This window comes from Balaenoptera physalus (genome assembly GCF_965194825.1).
Source record: "Balaenoptera physalus genome assembly, chromosome: 6".
Lineage (NCBI taxonomy): Eukaryota > Metazoa > Chordata > Mammalia > Artiodactyla > Balaenopteridae > Balaenoptera > Balaenoptera physalus.
The window spans coordinates 56,222,272-56,238,858 of record NC_138885.1 but is presented as its reverse complement, the minus strand read 5'-3'; the positions used below and the strand labels follow the sequence as shown (position 1 = coordinate 56,238,858).

The 16,587-nt window shown below is 37.8% G+C and overlaps 1 protein-coding gene across 11 annotated transcripts in view; it reads right to left on the bottom strand.

Moving 5' to 3' along the window:
- Nucleotides 1–2,009: 2,009 nt before the first annotated feature.
- SLC4A10 (solute carrier family 4 member 10) overlaps nt 2,010–16,587 on the bottom strand; it is a 475,347-nt gene continuing 460,769 nt past the window's right edge. For 10 of the 11 annotated variants that reach the window (XM_082464954.1, XM_082464953.1, XM_082464958.1 and 7 more), the window contains 4 exons: nt 11,234–11,301; nt 8,588–8,704; nt 7,713–7,751; nt 2,010–2,877 (listed from right to left, as the gene is read on the bottom strand). In XM_082464954.1, coding sequence (XP_082321080.1) covers nt 7,739–7,751; nt 8,588–8,704; nt 11,234–11,301 — 198 coding nt within the window. In that variant the 3' untranslated portion in view covers nt 2,010–2,877; nt 7,713–7,738. The remainder of the gene's footprint in view (nt 2,878–7,712; nt 7,752–8,587; nt 8,705–11,233; nt 11,302–16,587) is intronic. The other variant, XM_082464952.1, reaches the window with a different exon arrangement.

Below are 16,587 nucleotides of genomic sequence, written 5' to 3'. Positions count from 1 at the left end.
GAGCAATATTGCAATGATAGTAAAATAGTCCCACACCTAGAAGCAAAGAGGCTAAAGTTCAATAGAAACAGAGGTAGATCAGTGTAGGTTAAAAAAATAATGAGCCACACTTTTAAAAGCCAAGAAAAATCCTAAAAGATTTAGGGATTGTGTTGAAATACAAGTCGCTAGTGAATCATCAGTGGAGAGTTTCTATAAGGCTAAACTACACCAAGGAGATACTCAAATTATATCTAGGAGAAACTTCCCAATATTGAAGGCTGTTAAGTGATAGCAATTACAAAGTAAACTCATGAGTCAAGAGAAAAATACTAACCAGTACATTACAGTTCTGAATGCAGTTACCTCCATAACATATTGCTAGATGGCTACAAAAGAATAGTGGTCCCATCTGATCTACTGTAACAAACAGGGAGATGACAAATTTTAGAAAATGCTTTTCCCAAGAGGGGTAAAAACCGAAGCCTAAGGAGTTCTAATAATGGGAAATCCTATTAAGGATCTTAGAAGTTTTTACTACTCATGGGCACAATGTCATTTGTATCTAAGTCACTGCTCTCCGGGAAAATGAAGAGGTACATCCTAATATAGCTCTCATCATAGTTTGTTCATAAAGTTCAAATTGTTTGAATACTCTTGAAACGTCTACATCACCAAGTTTGCTTAACATCACGGGTGTGTCTAAATTTAAGTATTACGTTCAATCAAAATGTTCTACATTGATAAGGAAAAAAAGACAAAACACTTTGCATCACAATTTAAAATTTGCAAGTAAATTAGTTAGGATAAATATTTATTTCCACATAACATTTCTTAGTTGTGAAAAACACAATATCCTAGTCACATTTACACATTACTTAAACTTTGCAATAAATTACATTCAAGATATTCAGTAATTTTGACTAGGAATCTGAAATTAGGAGGAAATATATAACACTACATTTTTCTTATATTTTATATGATTTCAAAATATTAAGATTAACATAGGGATAGCATTAAAATTCACACAAGAACAAAATGACTATAAAAATACTCAGAAATACAGAATTTCATTGGATATGAGTGCTTATTCAAATAGGTGATCATGTGAAGGTTTTAATTCACTATGATCATTTTAAACAGAACAATTACTAATATATTAAAACACTAGGAGGCTGCTTTTGGGACTGACTAGCATGTACAGCTAGTCTAAATCATAAAACAATGTGAATGGTTACATGTAGTATCTGTATTATAAAATACACAAAGGCAATGCATTTGGAATGTAAAGTTTCTGTATTTTTCCTTGGCATTTATAAACACAGACTTTATTAACTACAAACTCTTCTTATATTTTTTAGGCTTATGTTTCATAAACGAAATGGCTCCTTGAAAGACTGTGAGGGGAATTTTACAGAAGGCATCAAAATGTTGAACCCAGTGGAGGCTTTGTTGTTTATTTCCTTCATAAGCTTAATCACAAGAGGATTTGTTTTGGTTTTATTTTTCACTTTTCATGTACACTTATACTCAGAATATTAATTCATAGTTTGCAAAAGCCACAGGGCTCTGAATTATTGTAAAACTGGACGCTGAAGATTATAAGGTTGATGATCATTGGTAATTCTTAGCAAACAAGAGCACTATGAGATTTCGTCTTTATTAATTCACATTCATTTGAAGTGAAATAAAATACTGTATTTTTAGTAATGCTCAAAAATTCTTAACTTTCCTTCCTCTCATATAAACTTAGTCAAGATGGATTATTTCATATAGACTGAAATATCTACAGAAGCGTCTCAAACAGAATCTGAAATTTTCATTTAAAAGATTATTTTTCTACAGCATGCATTTAATTAAAACGCGGAAAAGAGCTCTGCAGAAGAAAAAATGACAATTGGAGACCTATCAGTCTAACATTAGAACATGATTCAGAAGCAGCATTAAGCAGTCCATGACCTTTAGCAGTGGAATAACTGTACAGGAGTGGAATTTCATGTACAATAACTCACCATGTGGCATTCCACAAGTATGTATATAATAGGTTTATTTGGAAAACACTTTTGTCAATGGGAGGTAAATTTAACAGCATATTTCTGATAAAGATTTATATTGAAAATCTCACAAAACCTACAAAGTTTTTCTAAAGCATTTCATACAAGCCTAGTATATGATCATGTAATCACAACCTGAATATTAAGCAAATACTACTTGACTCTTTGCATTAGTATCTGATTCGTTTAAACAAGTTGTGAATAGGTTTCCATATATATTTTTCAAAATGACTTTAAGTTTTAGTTACATATAAATTCTTAAGTATTAAATGTGTCATATTAAATCAAGGAAATGCATAAATACAATTATTAAAAAATGCTTTCAAACTAACTTTTCGATTTGGGTCTTTCGAAATAAGTCACTAATGCTAAGCTATAAAAAATAAAAAGAAGTAAGACTACCTTTCAGAATTCTTCTAAATGAAATTATCAGGTATCTTCAGGTCCCTAAGTAGGAAAATACAAACTAGGTAATATGACTTATCTCTTTAAGAAAGCTATTGCTCTCGTAAAACTGACAATGAGAATCTAGTGTTTACAAATGTCTAAAATACAGCAAGGAACACAGAGATTCTTGCATTAGCTATTGTATATGCTCACAAGGGTGTCTCACTGTTCAGAAGTTTAAACACAGAAATGAAACGAGTATTGCACTACTTACAGTATGAAGGTGGATTTGGGATGAAAGACAGAATTTATAATACATGATCAAAGCAGTTTTATGAATAATTGTGGCACTCCTCTCATATATATGTAAAAAATAAATTGAAGATCAAGTCATAGACAAGTCTCCCTGTCAACACCTTTCCCTGAGTCAGCTTTCTTCTCTTTTCGGCTTTCAATGCTACAGGGGAAAAAGGAGAAATGTATTATTTCAATCCAGCATGGCTACTGGGAGGTCTGCTGGTTCAGACACAAAACCCATCAACCCCAAAGCACCACAAGGGCCCTTAGGCATTGCTCTTTCATGCTGCGAAGCATAGATAGATAGCAACAATTAAAATCCTCTGCACTCAGTGAGACAGAAACCAAGAACTGCAGAAAAAGGGAAATTCAAAAAACAAAAACTAAAAAACAAAAACCAGACATTTTAAAAACAGTACCTAAAGCATGCAAGATTAATACCATGGTCCTCATTTGTGCAAATGAATCACTGATGATTGCTGAAAATGCCAGTCATGCCCCTGTCTTAAGATAGCACTGACACTATGAATGACATAAACAAGATGTCGCAGTAGGTATTTCTGGGCCCTGCTGCAAGCGGCGCATCCTTTGTGCACAGACTGGATTCTGATCTTTGGTGAGAACTGCGCTGTCGTCCAGAGGACAGACACGCCTCTGCTGGTCGGGAGGACCCAGTCACCCCGCACACTGCCCTCCAAACACCTGTGCCGTCTCTTCACAGACAAACCCTCCTCCTGTCCATCAGAGGAACGATGTTTCACCTCACTCCTTCCAGAATAAACTCATTCCCAAGTGGCTTCTGTTTTAACTGTTCTCCAATTAACTTTATCAATGGGCAAACTGGTAATGTGACTCTATTATTTTTTAAAAACGATTTTTCCGATGTTCACTTTTCCTACTCTCAAGTTGACACTTTTCACGCGAAATTCAAATAATGCGCTGACACGCATGAAGCTCACACCAAGAGTAGTACATGCGTACTCCCGAGGGCCGGCTCTGCTCCCTCCCGGCCACATCTGGCACAGGCCAAGCCGAACGCTGAGGCCCCTCCCGGGCCCCTCCTGCTGCTGCCTCGAGGGCAACCCACAGCCGGCCGCTGGGGCCCTGAGCTGCAAGAACCCACACATTTTTACTGTTCACTTGGGCTCTTAATATAACTATGAGATAGTTGATGGTGGGGAAACCCTTGGTTTTATATAACTCTTCTCCAAATAAGGAAGGGACAGTTAAAGCCCCCTTTTTCCTACAGGGCCTCCTGTGCAGCTTTCGTAGTGGTCAATAACTTAAGACACATTCTAAGAGTGTGTTTTTTAAATTGTTTTTCCTCCAATTCAAGCTAGAAACAGCCCTTCTCAGTTGTCACCGCCACCCGGCGCCATCAGGTAAGAAGTGCCGGAGCTTCTGCCATCTCTGGCGCGCCGCCAGCGCTGAGAGCTGGTGTGAGCGGGTGTCGACGGCACCCGGGCTTGTGCCTGCCACACTTCTCAGCACACAGTACTTACAGGTCAGAGCAAAGCCACTTTTCCTCTTTTCTGTTCTCCTTCCATGAGAAGAGATGACAGTGTGCACATGATGTGTTGAGAGGCTTAATTGTATTTTTAACTCCTCTATCTGCATGACTCACTTTCTTCTACTTTAAGTTCCTTTCCGATGACAAGTGCCTGCTACGCTACTTTCCAAATTAACTTTTCCCTGGGTGCTACCTGGCTCCCAGTGTCTTCTGCCAAACAAAGCCAATGAGAAAAGGCAGCGGGGGCAGGTAGAGGAAGCCCTGGGCTTGGAGTCGGAAGATGACATTCAGTTTCAGGAAGCTAAGAATGAGCTGTGTGACCTTGGACTAGCTGTTTAATTTCTCTGGGACTTGGTTTCCTCATCTGCACACTAGTTTTGGACTAAATGGCCTCTAAGTTTTCTTGTAGCTTGAATGCCAGAATTCTGAGGCTGGTAGTCTCAATTCCAATGAGCTCTAACTTTTCAAAGATAGAAAAGCACATTCTATCTGTAGGAGACCGTGGGGACGGAGACATACTGGTCTCTACACATTCCCAGTTCCTGTGGGCACAACGCTCCATAACCTTTCGATAAGTGAGCAAATTCCCAGTGGCACTATTAGCCGTCAGGCAGTGAAAGCAAAGTGAGTCATAAAGTCAATATCATTCACAGACATGCTTCCTCCTGACGTTCTGCTTTGGTCATACTGGTTGTTTGGTTACAAAACAATAACCAATTAAATGATTGGGCTTTTTTTTCCCCCATCTTTAAAACCAGTGGTTCTGATATCAGATCAGATTGCAGCAATGAAGCAGAAATTTTATAACCAGCTCAAGACTTCTATGAAAAAATATTATTGACTTGAATCTTCTTAGTGCATGGCTATTACCCTCTTTATTCTTTGTTACATTCATTTTCAGGATGCCAATCAATTCTAAACTGCCATTGTAATAAATATATTATATCAATATATATTTATTAAATGTATATCATATCTATTACATGCTACTACAATAAACACATATTGCATATCTATTGTATACCAGGTACTTTGTAAGGACCAAGGGACACAAGATGGATGAGACAAAACATAAGGAAGTAATATTTCAAGAGAGGGCAAAATGTGACCCACTACCTTCATGCTGCCAGGCACTCTGTGAAACTGTTATTTGTCAATGACACCATAGTAGTTGATATACACAACATTTACCAAGCAGTCATGAGAGGGCTGAGGCCTAGGAGATTAGAGCAAAGAAGCATCCAGCATGGAAGGGGGCGGGGGTGTGGGGACAGGAGAGCAGGGGCAGTGTCCCTAGACCCTAGCCTCTGCCACCAAGGCAAAGCCAAGCGCTGCCAGGTACCTGCCCAAGAAATGCTGGTCTTGGGTGTCAGTGTATCATGGCAGTTGCTCACCTATTCTGATGCGATGTGGTTTTTAATGTGACCTATTTCCATCAATTCATTTAAATAAGCTGTGGAGGAGCTTGTCCCATGTATGTACAGTGCTGCTGAACTAGGATCAAATTAGACATCCTGCAGATGTGGTAGAATCTGCACTCAGTTCTTAGATCCTTCTTTCAGTTTAGCTGGGTGAATTTTTTTGGACAACATAAAGCGAATGAAATAATGGAGAACATATAACTGCTATGCCAAATTCCACTCAGAAAAGGTATCTAGGCTTCTCTGATAGGCATTGGGGCCTATAGTGGGGGATAGGATGAAAACACCTAGGGGTGGGGTGTCAGAGACTGCTGGGAAGCCAGCTGAGGTCTCGAGAGAGAGACCCTGAGAACCTGGTCTTTAGGGAGTTTTTTGCCAATGGACACGCTAGCAGGTATAGCACTTTTACAGTTCCTGGACATCACACTTCAGTGCCTTCAACAGATACCAAGAGAAAGTGGTGGCTTTGGGAGAGTATTGCTGTTGTTAGTATTGGTGGTTTTAGGATTTCTGGAAGCCACACTCTTTCTGCCAGATTCCTCTGTTATGAAGAAGAAAGACATTAATAACTAACCGAGAGAGATTTTTCACGTGGAAAGCTACAGATTTTATCACATTTAAAAGTAAAGAAAACTGGGTAAACTTTCATTCCACAATAGTTTTGAATCTCATGTTAGCGGGAACATAGGTTCAAAGAATAAGAAAAAAGTGGTTATATGAAAATATAAAGGGTGATCTATTTAAAATTGAATCTGCTTTTAGGCACACTACATTGTTCACTAGAATTAGTCTACTGTGAGAAGTAATCTGACACATATTTTAAACAGTTGAGTTTTTCTGGTGAAAAGCATCACTTGACTTACTTACTTTAAGGAGTACCTAAAATATCACGCCATAAAACTGTTGCTTGAACCAAGGAAAAATAGAGAAAGAGTTTTCACTATGGAGCTGTAGAGTACAGGAAGAAAAGCAATCTCTAAGTCTGATTGTCTCAAATTCTTCACATATTCCCATGGCTGGCATTTTATTTTGAGCTCATAAACCTGGAGTTCACATTTTTAAAAATCAGAGAAACGCCATAGTTTTAATGAGAAAGGGTCCACAAGCATGTATTTCAATAGGTTTGAGAAACTGCCCTTCTCATGACTGATTTTCTTCTAAGACGTCTAGCAAATCAGAACTACCGCGAGGATGACTCTATCAGACTGTGGCAGGGATCTTTGGGAAAAGAAGATAAAGCACGTTTTAGAATAAAATATTACTTCTGCTTGAGCCAAGCAAAGAAATACATGAAGATTTTAAAGCCTTGTTAAAAGACAGAAAATATCAACCAAAAGTCTTTGAGAGAGCCTGTTGAGTAACTTACATTAACCTCCTTTTGGAGCAAGTGGTGGAGGTATTCGAAGGAGAGAAAGAGAGGGAGAGGGGGAGAAGAGGGAGAAGGAGAGAAAGAGAGAGAGAACATGAAGTAATCCCCCAGCTTTATGGCGGGAAGACTCCTAGACTCTCTGCACATCCACTGTTGGTGTTGTTTATGCTGTTTATGATAGATATGACACTGAAGCAGCATGCCATTTTGGGGTGACAAAAACCATCAATAAGAGATATCCTCTAAGTCTAATGTCGCCTCTTTTTCTAACCCATGTTTCCAGATAGTTCTCATGAAGATAAAGCTTGCAGTTTTGGAAGCATGGTGGTGCGTAAATGGAAGTTCCCAGCTTTGCAATTTCTTAATTCAAGGGATAAATTTTCTTTTTCAAATATAGAGATTTGATGTTATTATTAAATACAGTTCTAAGAGGTTTGTTGATTTATATATGATGCATTTGTATAAGTCATGTGGGGGAAAAAAGTTTACTCAAGTTTCAAACCCTCTTAAAGAGCTGAGTGGTTATAGGAACACCGTAAACACTCAATGTGACACTGGATCTAAACCCAAGACTCTCCACGCCTTTTGCCTCCCCAAAACTCACACAAAGAACATAGGCTGACCAGGTTTCTAGAAGACACCATTTAACAAAAGGAAATACAACCAAGGAATAGGTTTGAGGGAAAGGGTCTTACCTTTGGGGAATCAGCTTCTAGAGTGATTAGGAAGGGGAGCTTATGACAAAAATGTAATATAAAAATTAAGTAGAAAAAGTTAATTTAAGGTCATGAATATAAAGGAAATTAATAATTAAACACCGTCCCAAATCCCTCAATCACTCTTTAATAAGAAGAAATATTAGCATAATACAGAGATTTTTCTTCAGATCAACATCTAAGAAGACTGGATGATTTGAACTCTTATTTATAAATTCTGGAAAATGCAGTTGGAAATCCTGTGATGACTCTTGATATTTAAGGACACACTCTTCCCACCTCATGCATTTAAAACTATCATCCACAACTGCAGGAGTTGTTTGTAATGTTTGCATACAGAGAAGTAAAAATGGATAAAACTTTCTGGAACTGAAAGTTTTGGGGTAAAAAGATTAGGGAAGGTTTTTCAGGGGGTTGGAATAAGGGACTGGAAATAATCTAAATACAAAATTACCATTGCATGTGCCACATGGGTTTTAAAAAGGACAACAGGAGAATGAAAAACGTGGTCAGACATCTAAGGGGGTCCTGAGAAGTGGGTGATGAGGGAATACACTAAAATCCTACTGCAAAAGAGTAGGCCAAAATGAATGTCCAAAAATGTCCTGCATTGGGACTCATTTGTAGCACCATTTCTCCCCACTGTCATAGTTTTGGAGTGAGCTTTCAATTTGAAAGGGAGATGTTGAAAACACCAACAAATGTGATAATTGCGATTTCTACCCACTTTTTAAAAGAATTTTCTGAAAGATTTTAGATCTAAGTGCAATGGAAACCAATGCTATTCTTTTAATGGATTCATGTCATTAAATGACTGGGATCATTATAAAGTCACATTATTTTAGAATTCAAACCTTTTAGAAGGAAAGCTTGACTCCTTATCTTTTGAGTTATCGGCAGTAATCAGAAGGTTCCTCCACAAGGCCGTCTTTGACATTTCATCAGAAATATTGATCACAGATGGATCATCTCTAGATAGGAGTTTACGCAAAATGAAATAATAAACATTAAATGAGAAACTGCAGTTATCTAGTGATAGACACTAAATATAGGACGGTCTTATGTGTCTGTACAGTATTTTTGATAATTAAAAATTAAGTATTAAATACTTCTCTCCCCAAAAACTATGAAGAATAAAAAATCTAAATGAAAGATTCTAGTTATATAGAAACTGGTTTGGGGTACAGTTTTCCTAATCCATTTCAAATGACAGAGTTTAGGTTCTGCATGTTCATTGCTGGGCCTCTTGCCTCTACATTCATAGCCCAGCAGAGCTCTTCACCCCTCCGCTCAGACTCGACAGTGGTTCCCACCCACTCAAAGTAAAAGCCCAGTGGATGGGCTGTAAGGCCCTGTCCCTACCCTTACCCTCTAACTTCACCTTCTGCTATTACACCCCTGGATCCTTCCTCTCCAGCCACAATGCAATGGCCTCCTGACTGTCCTGGGACACTACAGGCTTTCTGCTCCCTCAGGGCCTTGTACTTGCTCTTCGCTCTGCCTATAACGTTCCTTTACGTGGTATAACCCTTTCCTTCCTTAGTTCAGATGTCACCTGCTCAGATAGGCCTTTGCTGACTGCTCCATTTAAAATTTCTGTTTCCATCGCCTCATAGCAACCTCACCTCTCTTTTTTGCTTTATGTTTTTGTTGCACTTTTCACCGTTTGAAATACTGTACTACATGACTTGTTCATTTGTTTATTTCCTGTCTCCCCCCACCTCTACTCTACTTGAATATAAGCTTCATGAGAACAAGGATTCTTGCCCATTGGTCCACTGCTGTTCCCCCACGACCTAGACAGAGCCTGGCACTTGGTATCCATTCAATAAATATTCATTGAATAAATGAAGGCAGCCTGTGTATTTGACAAAGGTTTTTCCAAATGACTGGGGGAGCCTGTAATATCAGGGCCTGTACTATGCTGCAGGCATTTTTTACATTTTAAAACTGCACCAATTATAGGTGCCATTTAGAACTCTCTAAAACATTCCCAGGGCTAGAAAGGCAACCAAATATCAACAGAGATAAAACACAGGCCAAGTCAAAGAAAGTTTCATTGGGTGAGAAATCAGCGCTCTTCTTACCACACGTAAAAAAAGATTCTCTGCTGTGGAAAAAGTCATGTTCTACAGAAATTCCAAGCTGACCTCACATGCCCCTCATTGTGGACATTCACAGGAGGGCAACAAATTCCATTTTGAAGAGGAACACTGAGAGTCTGGAGCAAAACAGGTCTCACAGGCTCCTTCCTTGCCCAATCTGGACATGTGTTCTTTAATACCTCTAATTCATCCAGCCCTTGGTAACTCAAAGCATGAGATCAACTAGTTTCCAAAAGCATGTCATGTAGAATATAAGTCTTTCATGATATTATGTGAAAAAGAGTCTTGTGAGCAAAAGAGTTTAGAAAATGCTGGATGCAACAACGTTAAACTTTTTTTTTTTTTAATGCCAGTACCAGAGTCTTTAATGTGCCAATGTGCATTGTGAATCTCTAAATTAAAATGTGGTATGGAACATTTTTCAGACTAATTAAACCACAAAATCCTTTTAAGAGGGGTACCACAGAGACTAGGTAGATTTCTATAGAATACAGTTGGGAATATGCTGATTCAACTAAACAATCAACAGGATTTTAAAATTTAAATATTGTAAAAAAAAAAAAAACAAGAAAGAGAGAGAGAAAGAAAGGAAAAATGCCTTCTAGACTTGTGCTCACTCTTAAGTGGTAGATAATTATACTTTTTAAATCTAGGGAATATGGTCTTACAGTTAGACCCTGAAGATCCACTCCTATTTTTTTGACACTATGAAAAATCTCCTCCTCAGACAAGTGTCTTCTATGCTTTTTTACTGGTATGGCCCTGTATTATCCTTAAGCACTTTGAGATCATATATATAATTTTTTGCCAAATACTTTCAAAAGTTTTATTATAACTTAGAGGAGTCTGCCTTTTTTCTTTTTTTGCTCTGTCTTTGTGCATAAAGAAGATTAGCACAATCTTCTTTATGGATAGTTATATAAATATTTCCTAAAATGACTGGTATAACTGAATCCTTCAATTCAGGAAATGGCTTATCTCTTTGGAAGTGTCTTTTTGAAGGGGTAAACGCTGTTTCTCCCAGAGTTCAAACATTTACATGTGATGAATTTAGTAAATATCTAGCATTTATCCCAGAATTGAATCTTGACCTGTCTTCAGGTACTACTTTCACAGAATATGAAAGAGAGCTTTCATATTCATTATAAAATAGGAGAAGACTTCAGACAACAGCTCCCTGCCTTGCTTCATTTTAAGCAACTTGGCTATAGTCAGCGTCTAGTGGCAGAACTTAGTACTGGGACAGGGTAATCTAACACCTAGTTTCAGTTCTTTCTACTCTAACACAACGTCAACAAACCTCTATAGGAATCCACACATATGAAATTCTTAAGTAGAGTGTACAACAACACATTCCATTACTCATATTGGTGTGTTTTTACATTTATATCTTACCTATAGTGCCCTTCCAATGGGAGTTGTACTGTGCCCTCATCTTCCATAGCTAGCATACTTTGTTCTTCCTGGCAAGACAAATGTAAAATATACAAAGTGAACCCTATGAGTCTCCACTTTACATTAAAGAAGAAACAGAGATTAATGTTTCACTATCTCATTAACCTCAGAACCTTCCACTTTGTTTGCATTTATTAATGCTAGCACAGGTCTTTTCAATAAAGCATCAGCTACCAAGAACATAAGTAATTAATGAGTCTTATACCACAAAGTAATTTAAATGCTAACAATAACCTCCTTCATGTCACTCAATGTAAAACATGGTTATTTTCCAAGATTTTTTTTTAAATAATCTAAATTTTACAAGGACAAACATATGGGTAATGTAATCATTTTCATTGTTGAAATTACATTCCCAGAATGCTCTGTTAGAAAGGAATGAGAGATGTATTTAGGGCAGTGGTTTTCAAACTTTAGTTTACATCAGAATCACCTGGAGGGGTTATTAAAAATACAGATTACTGGGCCGCACCTCCAGAGTCTGATTTAGTCGGTTTGGAGCAGGGCCCAAGTAACACATCTAACAAGCTTCCAGGTGATGCTGATTATGCTGGTCTGAAGACAATACTTTGAGACTTGGAAATAGACGGTAGAAGATATCTTCCTCTATGGACCAAAGCACAGGAGTGCTTTCCACTTAGACTCATCGTAAGCTTTTGTTTTAGGCCTCAGATTTCTTCTTACAATGACAATGTTCCACCCTCCCCCAAAGGATGGTAATGCTTCATACATTCATTTCTTCCTATATGATGTTTTAAAAGTATATCTTTGGGATGAAGATAATCTTATGTAGCACTGAAATGTCCTGGTTTAGTGTTCAATAATGTTATAATTAACCTTTTTCCATGTACCAAAAAATAAACATAGTTATCTCCAGATTATAGCTCCTATTTAATGCATTTATTTTCGAGTGGGTCAATTAGGAACGTTCAAGTTTAGAGAACTATTTGGGGCCATTTAAAAATGTTAGAATTATCAGCTCTAATTCCAGAACTGGAATTTTAAGTTGTGTAGAGATGAAGAGCTAGGTGACTTTCCTGACCAAATGGAAACTGAAGACAGAAAACAGGGAAGGCCCTGGAGCCTCATTGCTTTCCCTCTTTCAGTAGCTTAGCAGTAGCTTGGCTGGTCTAAATCAGGTTCCAGAAACACATGACCTTTGGCTGATGTCATTATTCCTGGCATGCAAGACTGTTCCTAGGGTCCTCAACTTGCATGCTGCCTAGTCTAACAAACCATTGCCATATTTCTTGTTACTTAAAGAAACAGTGTTTTCTACAGTCTCTTCAGCTAACCTATGAATATATAACGTAATGTGTGGGCAAGTCTCGTTTTTACTCTTGAGGTGCTCTCCCTACACATCTGACCTGTGACTAAGGCAGGCTCCCCTCTGCTGGGACCTTAGCCATGCTGCATACAGAATATCTATGCTCAGTCTATGCTGTGAATAATGGAGAGGCCAGGGGACTGTGTGAGATCTGCTACTTCTCTGCTTATAAACTACACCCCCCCGCCCCAACCCAACGTTATATTTATACTCTGCGGTGCTATGGGCATGTGTCTGTTACCCCTTTGCATTACAGGAATTCATTCTATTCTCTTTCCCTCTTACTTTTCAAGGAAAATTGTTCTTTTAAGACCTCTCAGATGTACATTATTTCTTATGTATTATGCCTATTCCCCATGTTATTTGGAGATACCATTAGTACTAATTCATGGTGAGTAGACAGTATCATTGGTTTGAAATTACACATTTAAGCATTTGAGCAGAGCTAATCTGTAGTCTAAAATGATGTATGCCTTGCAAATGGGTTAGTCTCTATATATGGAAATAATACATGTGCCATATTAATTTATATGCACATCATTGAGGCCATGGGCAGAACATATGTATCCTTTCAGGAAGAAAAGGTTATCTTAATGCACATGGAGGAACATAAAGAGAAAATATTCAGCAACCCCAAACGCTATTTAAGTAAAACCAAATACAAACAAAATGTAATTCTTTCCTTGGTTGTCCACTGAAAGGTAAGCTTGGTATGTAGTATCTTTTCTGACCAACTTGGAATAAAGTGTCAAGAAGTCAGGTAGACAAGGTTTAATAAAGAGTAAAATTCAAAAAAAGCTGAACAGAAGAACGGTGCCATCAGTGCTTAGGTTACCTGGCAGCAGAAAACTAAGGCTCGAGATTCAATCTAACAGCAAAAAATTGGACCAAAGCTTTGGGAACAATTTTGGTTTTTTCCTCAGATGATTTTCCACTTTTCTCTCAAATTGCTTTCAATAATTATTTTGCACTCTGTGGCTTGTTAGCATGTGTGGGCTTTATACTAGTCATAATTCTATCCAAACAAAAACTCATCACCTCTAAAGATAGCATTTCCAAGCCATGCTTATCTGAAGAGAAGGGTGGCAGAGCAGCCGCTGCCTTCAGTGCCAGAAGGAAGCTGGGTGGGCCCCAGAGCTCAGGGATAGAGGGCCGGCTGCATCCTAGGCAGCACTGTTGAGGAAGCCAAAAATTGAGACTTTCTGGGGAGGAGCAGTCAAACCAGGCACCAGCCGTCATGACAATCACAACCTAGTTTATCTCAATCATACAGGAAAAGAGAGAGAAAGCAAAAAGCTTACTGGGTATCCTTCACTTTATAAGTCTGAAGTATCCTAAAATGAGTTCCATTCAGCATTTCATTTACACAGTGTCCATCAAAAAATATGCTGAGCTCTACAACATGGAGATTTTACAAAGGATGATGATCAAAGTTTACCCAAGAGCACCTGAGGGGGTTTTGCCAATTTGACTAGAGGAATGTTCATATTCTGATTTGAACACCATCTTTTAATTAAGATAGCCAAAGCATTGGTCAGATACTAAATAAGTGAAGGACAGTTAATGCTATAGCCAGTAAAAGGCAGAAAAATAGAGGCTTAAAAACAAATCTATTCAGTAGCACTCATATATTTACTGAGTATGTATTATGTGCTAGGCACACAGTGAACAAAAAGAATAATCCAGGAGCTATTCGTGAATCCATTCAGCAAATACGTATTAAGCATGATCTTCAAGACAGGTAATCTGCTAGGTACTGGGCATACAACAATGAAAAGAAAGCCATAAACCCTACTCTCAGAGGATGAGAAGGATCACTGTAGAAAGTATAGGACCAGAGGCAGTGGTATCTGGGCCAGTCTTATCTGATCAGTTTGGTAATAGAAAGGAAGAAATTTAGGTGGGAAGAAACAATATGGGTCAAGGATAAAAGGTAGGAATAAATAGGACATGTTTGCATGACAATGAACAACTAGCCTGGCTGGGGCCAAAGGCCTGTGCTGAGTAGAAAAGGAAAATAAAATCAGGGTTAAATCGTGGTGTGTTTTGATGAATAAGATCTTATATATAAAATTACATCATGAATCTGAATTATAGTTTGTGATAGTGTAAAAAATACAATTCATATATTATGATACCTAACAAATGCTCTACCTTTAGTGAAATAGGTAACATCAGTTAGTGTATCCATTTCTCATGTAAAGTCTGTATCTATGTAGGAGCCCTCAAATAGCTCAAAGTACCAACAACAGCAGCACAGAGCCAATGTTCATAAACATATCTATTGTATTAGAGAGAGAAAACATTCAGCAGTTTTAGAATTCATAGATCTTAAAAAACGGAAGGGACTTCAGAAATCAAGTTTAACTCCTTTATTTTACCCAAGAAGACAACAGGGCCTACAGAACCTAAGAAGTGTTTGATCATTTCCTTCCCCAATTACTAATAGAATAGATAACGCTACAAGCATCACACACACACACACACACACACATATACATACACACATAATAATTTGTAAACCATAAAATGTTATATTTATAAGAGGTATTCCTTAAAATTTCCAATATGTAGAAGAGCCAATACATAAAACAACTCACTTTAACAATGAAAACTGAAAAGAAAAAATGAGGAGGAGGAGTAGTCTATATAGAATTCATATAGATAGATGGATGCAACATGTTTTTTCATCAGAATATTTGATTCAGTTTCTCTAATTGACTTATCTAAATTATTATAAAATACAATAATTCTTGGATTTAGAAGACTATATTCTGGTGATGTAAAGTCTGTGGGTTTAGGAAAGGTCTTGTCTCAAATTTTAGCACACATCAGAATCACCTGGAGGTCTTGATAACACAGAATATGGCCCTATCTCCAGAGTTTTGACTCAGTAGGTTTAGAGTAGGGTCCAAGAATTCAGATTGTAACAAGTTGACAGGTGTTGGCTGATACAGCAGAGGTCATGGAACTACACTTTGAAAACCACTGCTTGAGGAAGAAGAATATGCTTGCCTTGCTCTAAGATTCAATTAGAAATAACATTTGCCTGTGCAATAATTAGGCCATGCTTCCCAAATCCACAACCAATTCTGATCTTTCTGAGCAGTAAGACATGCTCTCTAATTTGTTTAATTGCACTTGTTTTTAGATTCTTTTCCATCTTCTTGGCCTTGCTCATGAGACTGCTTCATACAGATCACAAGTCCTACTTGCCCCCCTCCTTTTTTTCCCTATAGCATATATGTTAGAGTGAACCTCCCACAAACCAAGAGGTGTCAATATCATGATCACTGCACAGAGTTGAATTTCCAGGATTTATCTGACATTAACCTCCTTCTCCCTCACCGAGGAGCAAACATTCTGCTGGGGATTACTGCTTTAACAGCAGCCCTTTTGTCAAATGTGTACAATGTCCTAGAGAATACTGAAGTAGGAAGGAAAGCGTGTTGGTACTCTGAGCACATTTGGACATCCAGAATTTGATTCTGCAGTCTTCCCTTTACACAGAGCAATGTGCAAAATGTCAGGGTTCCAATATTCATTTCTATCCTGATTATAATCCTTTCTTTCTAAAAACTGAAGCATATGCATATGCATATGCATGAAGTACATGAAAATTTGGAACAGAAGCTCTGCGACCTTGGACTGGCCTGTGTAGCTATTTATTCTGCTTAACTCATTATTGAATTTTAAGGTCAAACTAATGTTTTCTCAGTGCCATAAGACCAGAAGTGGGCTACTGATAGTAAAACCTTGGATGATAAAGGTACAAGCTTGTAACTATCATCAAAAGGACAAGAGGTGAGCCTATTTTAAATTCAAGTCTCAGGGAGCTGAGACATTTCTGCTCTTTACCATCTTTCCAGATCACAATCAAAGTTACACAATTAATTTGAGTAATTGCAGAAATGCAACATTTTTTGGAGAACTTGTTCATTTACCATGTTAATGTACAATCTCTTGG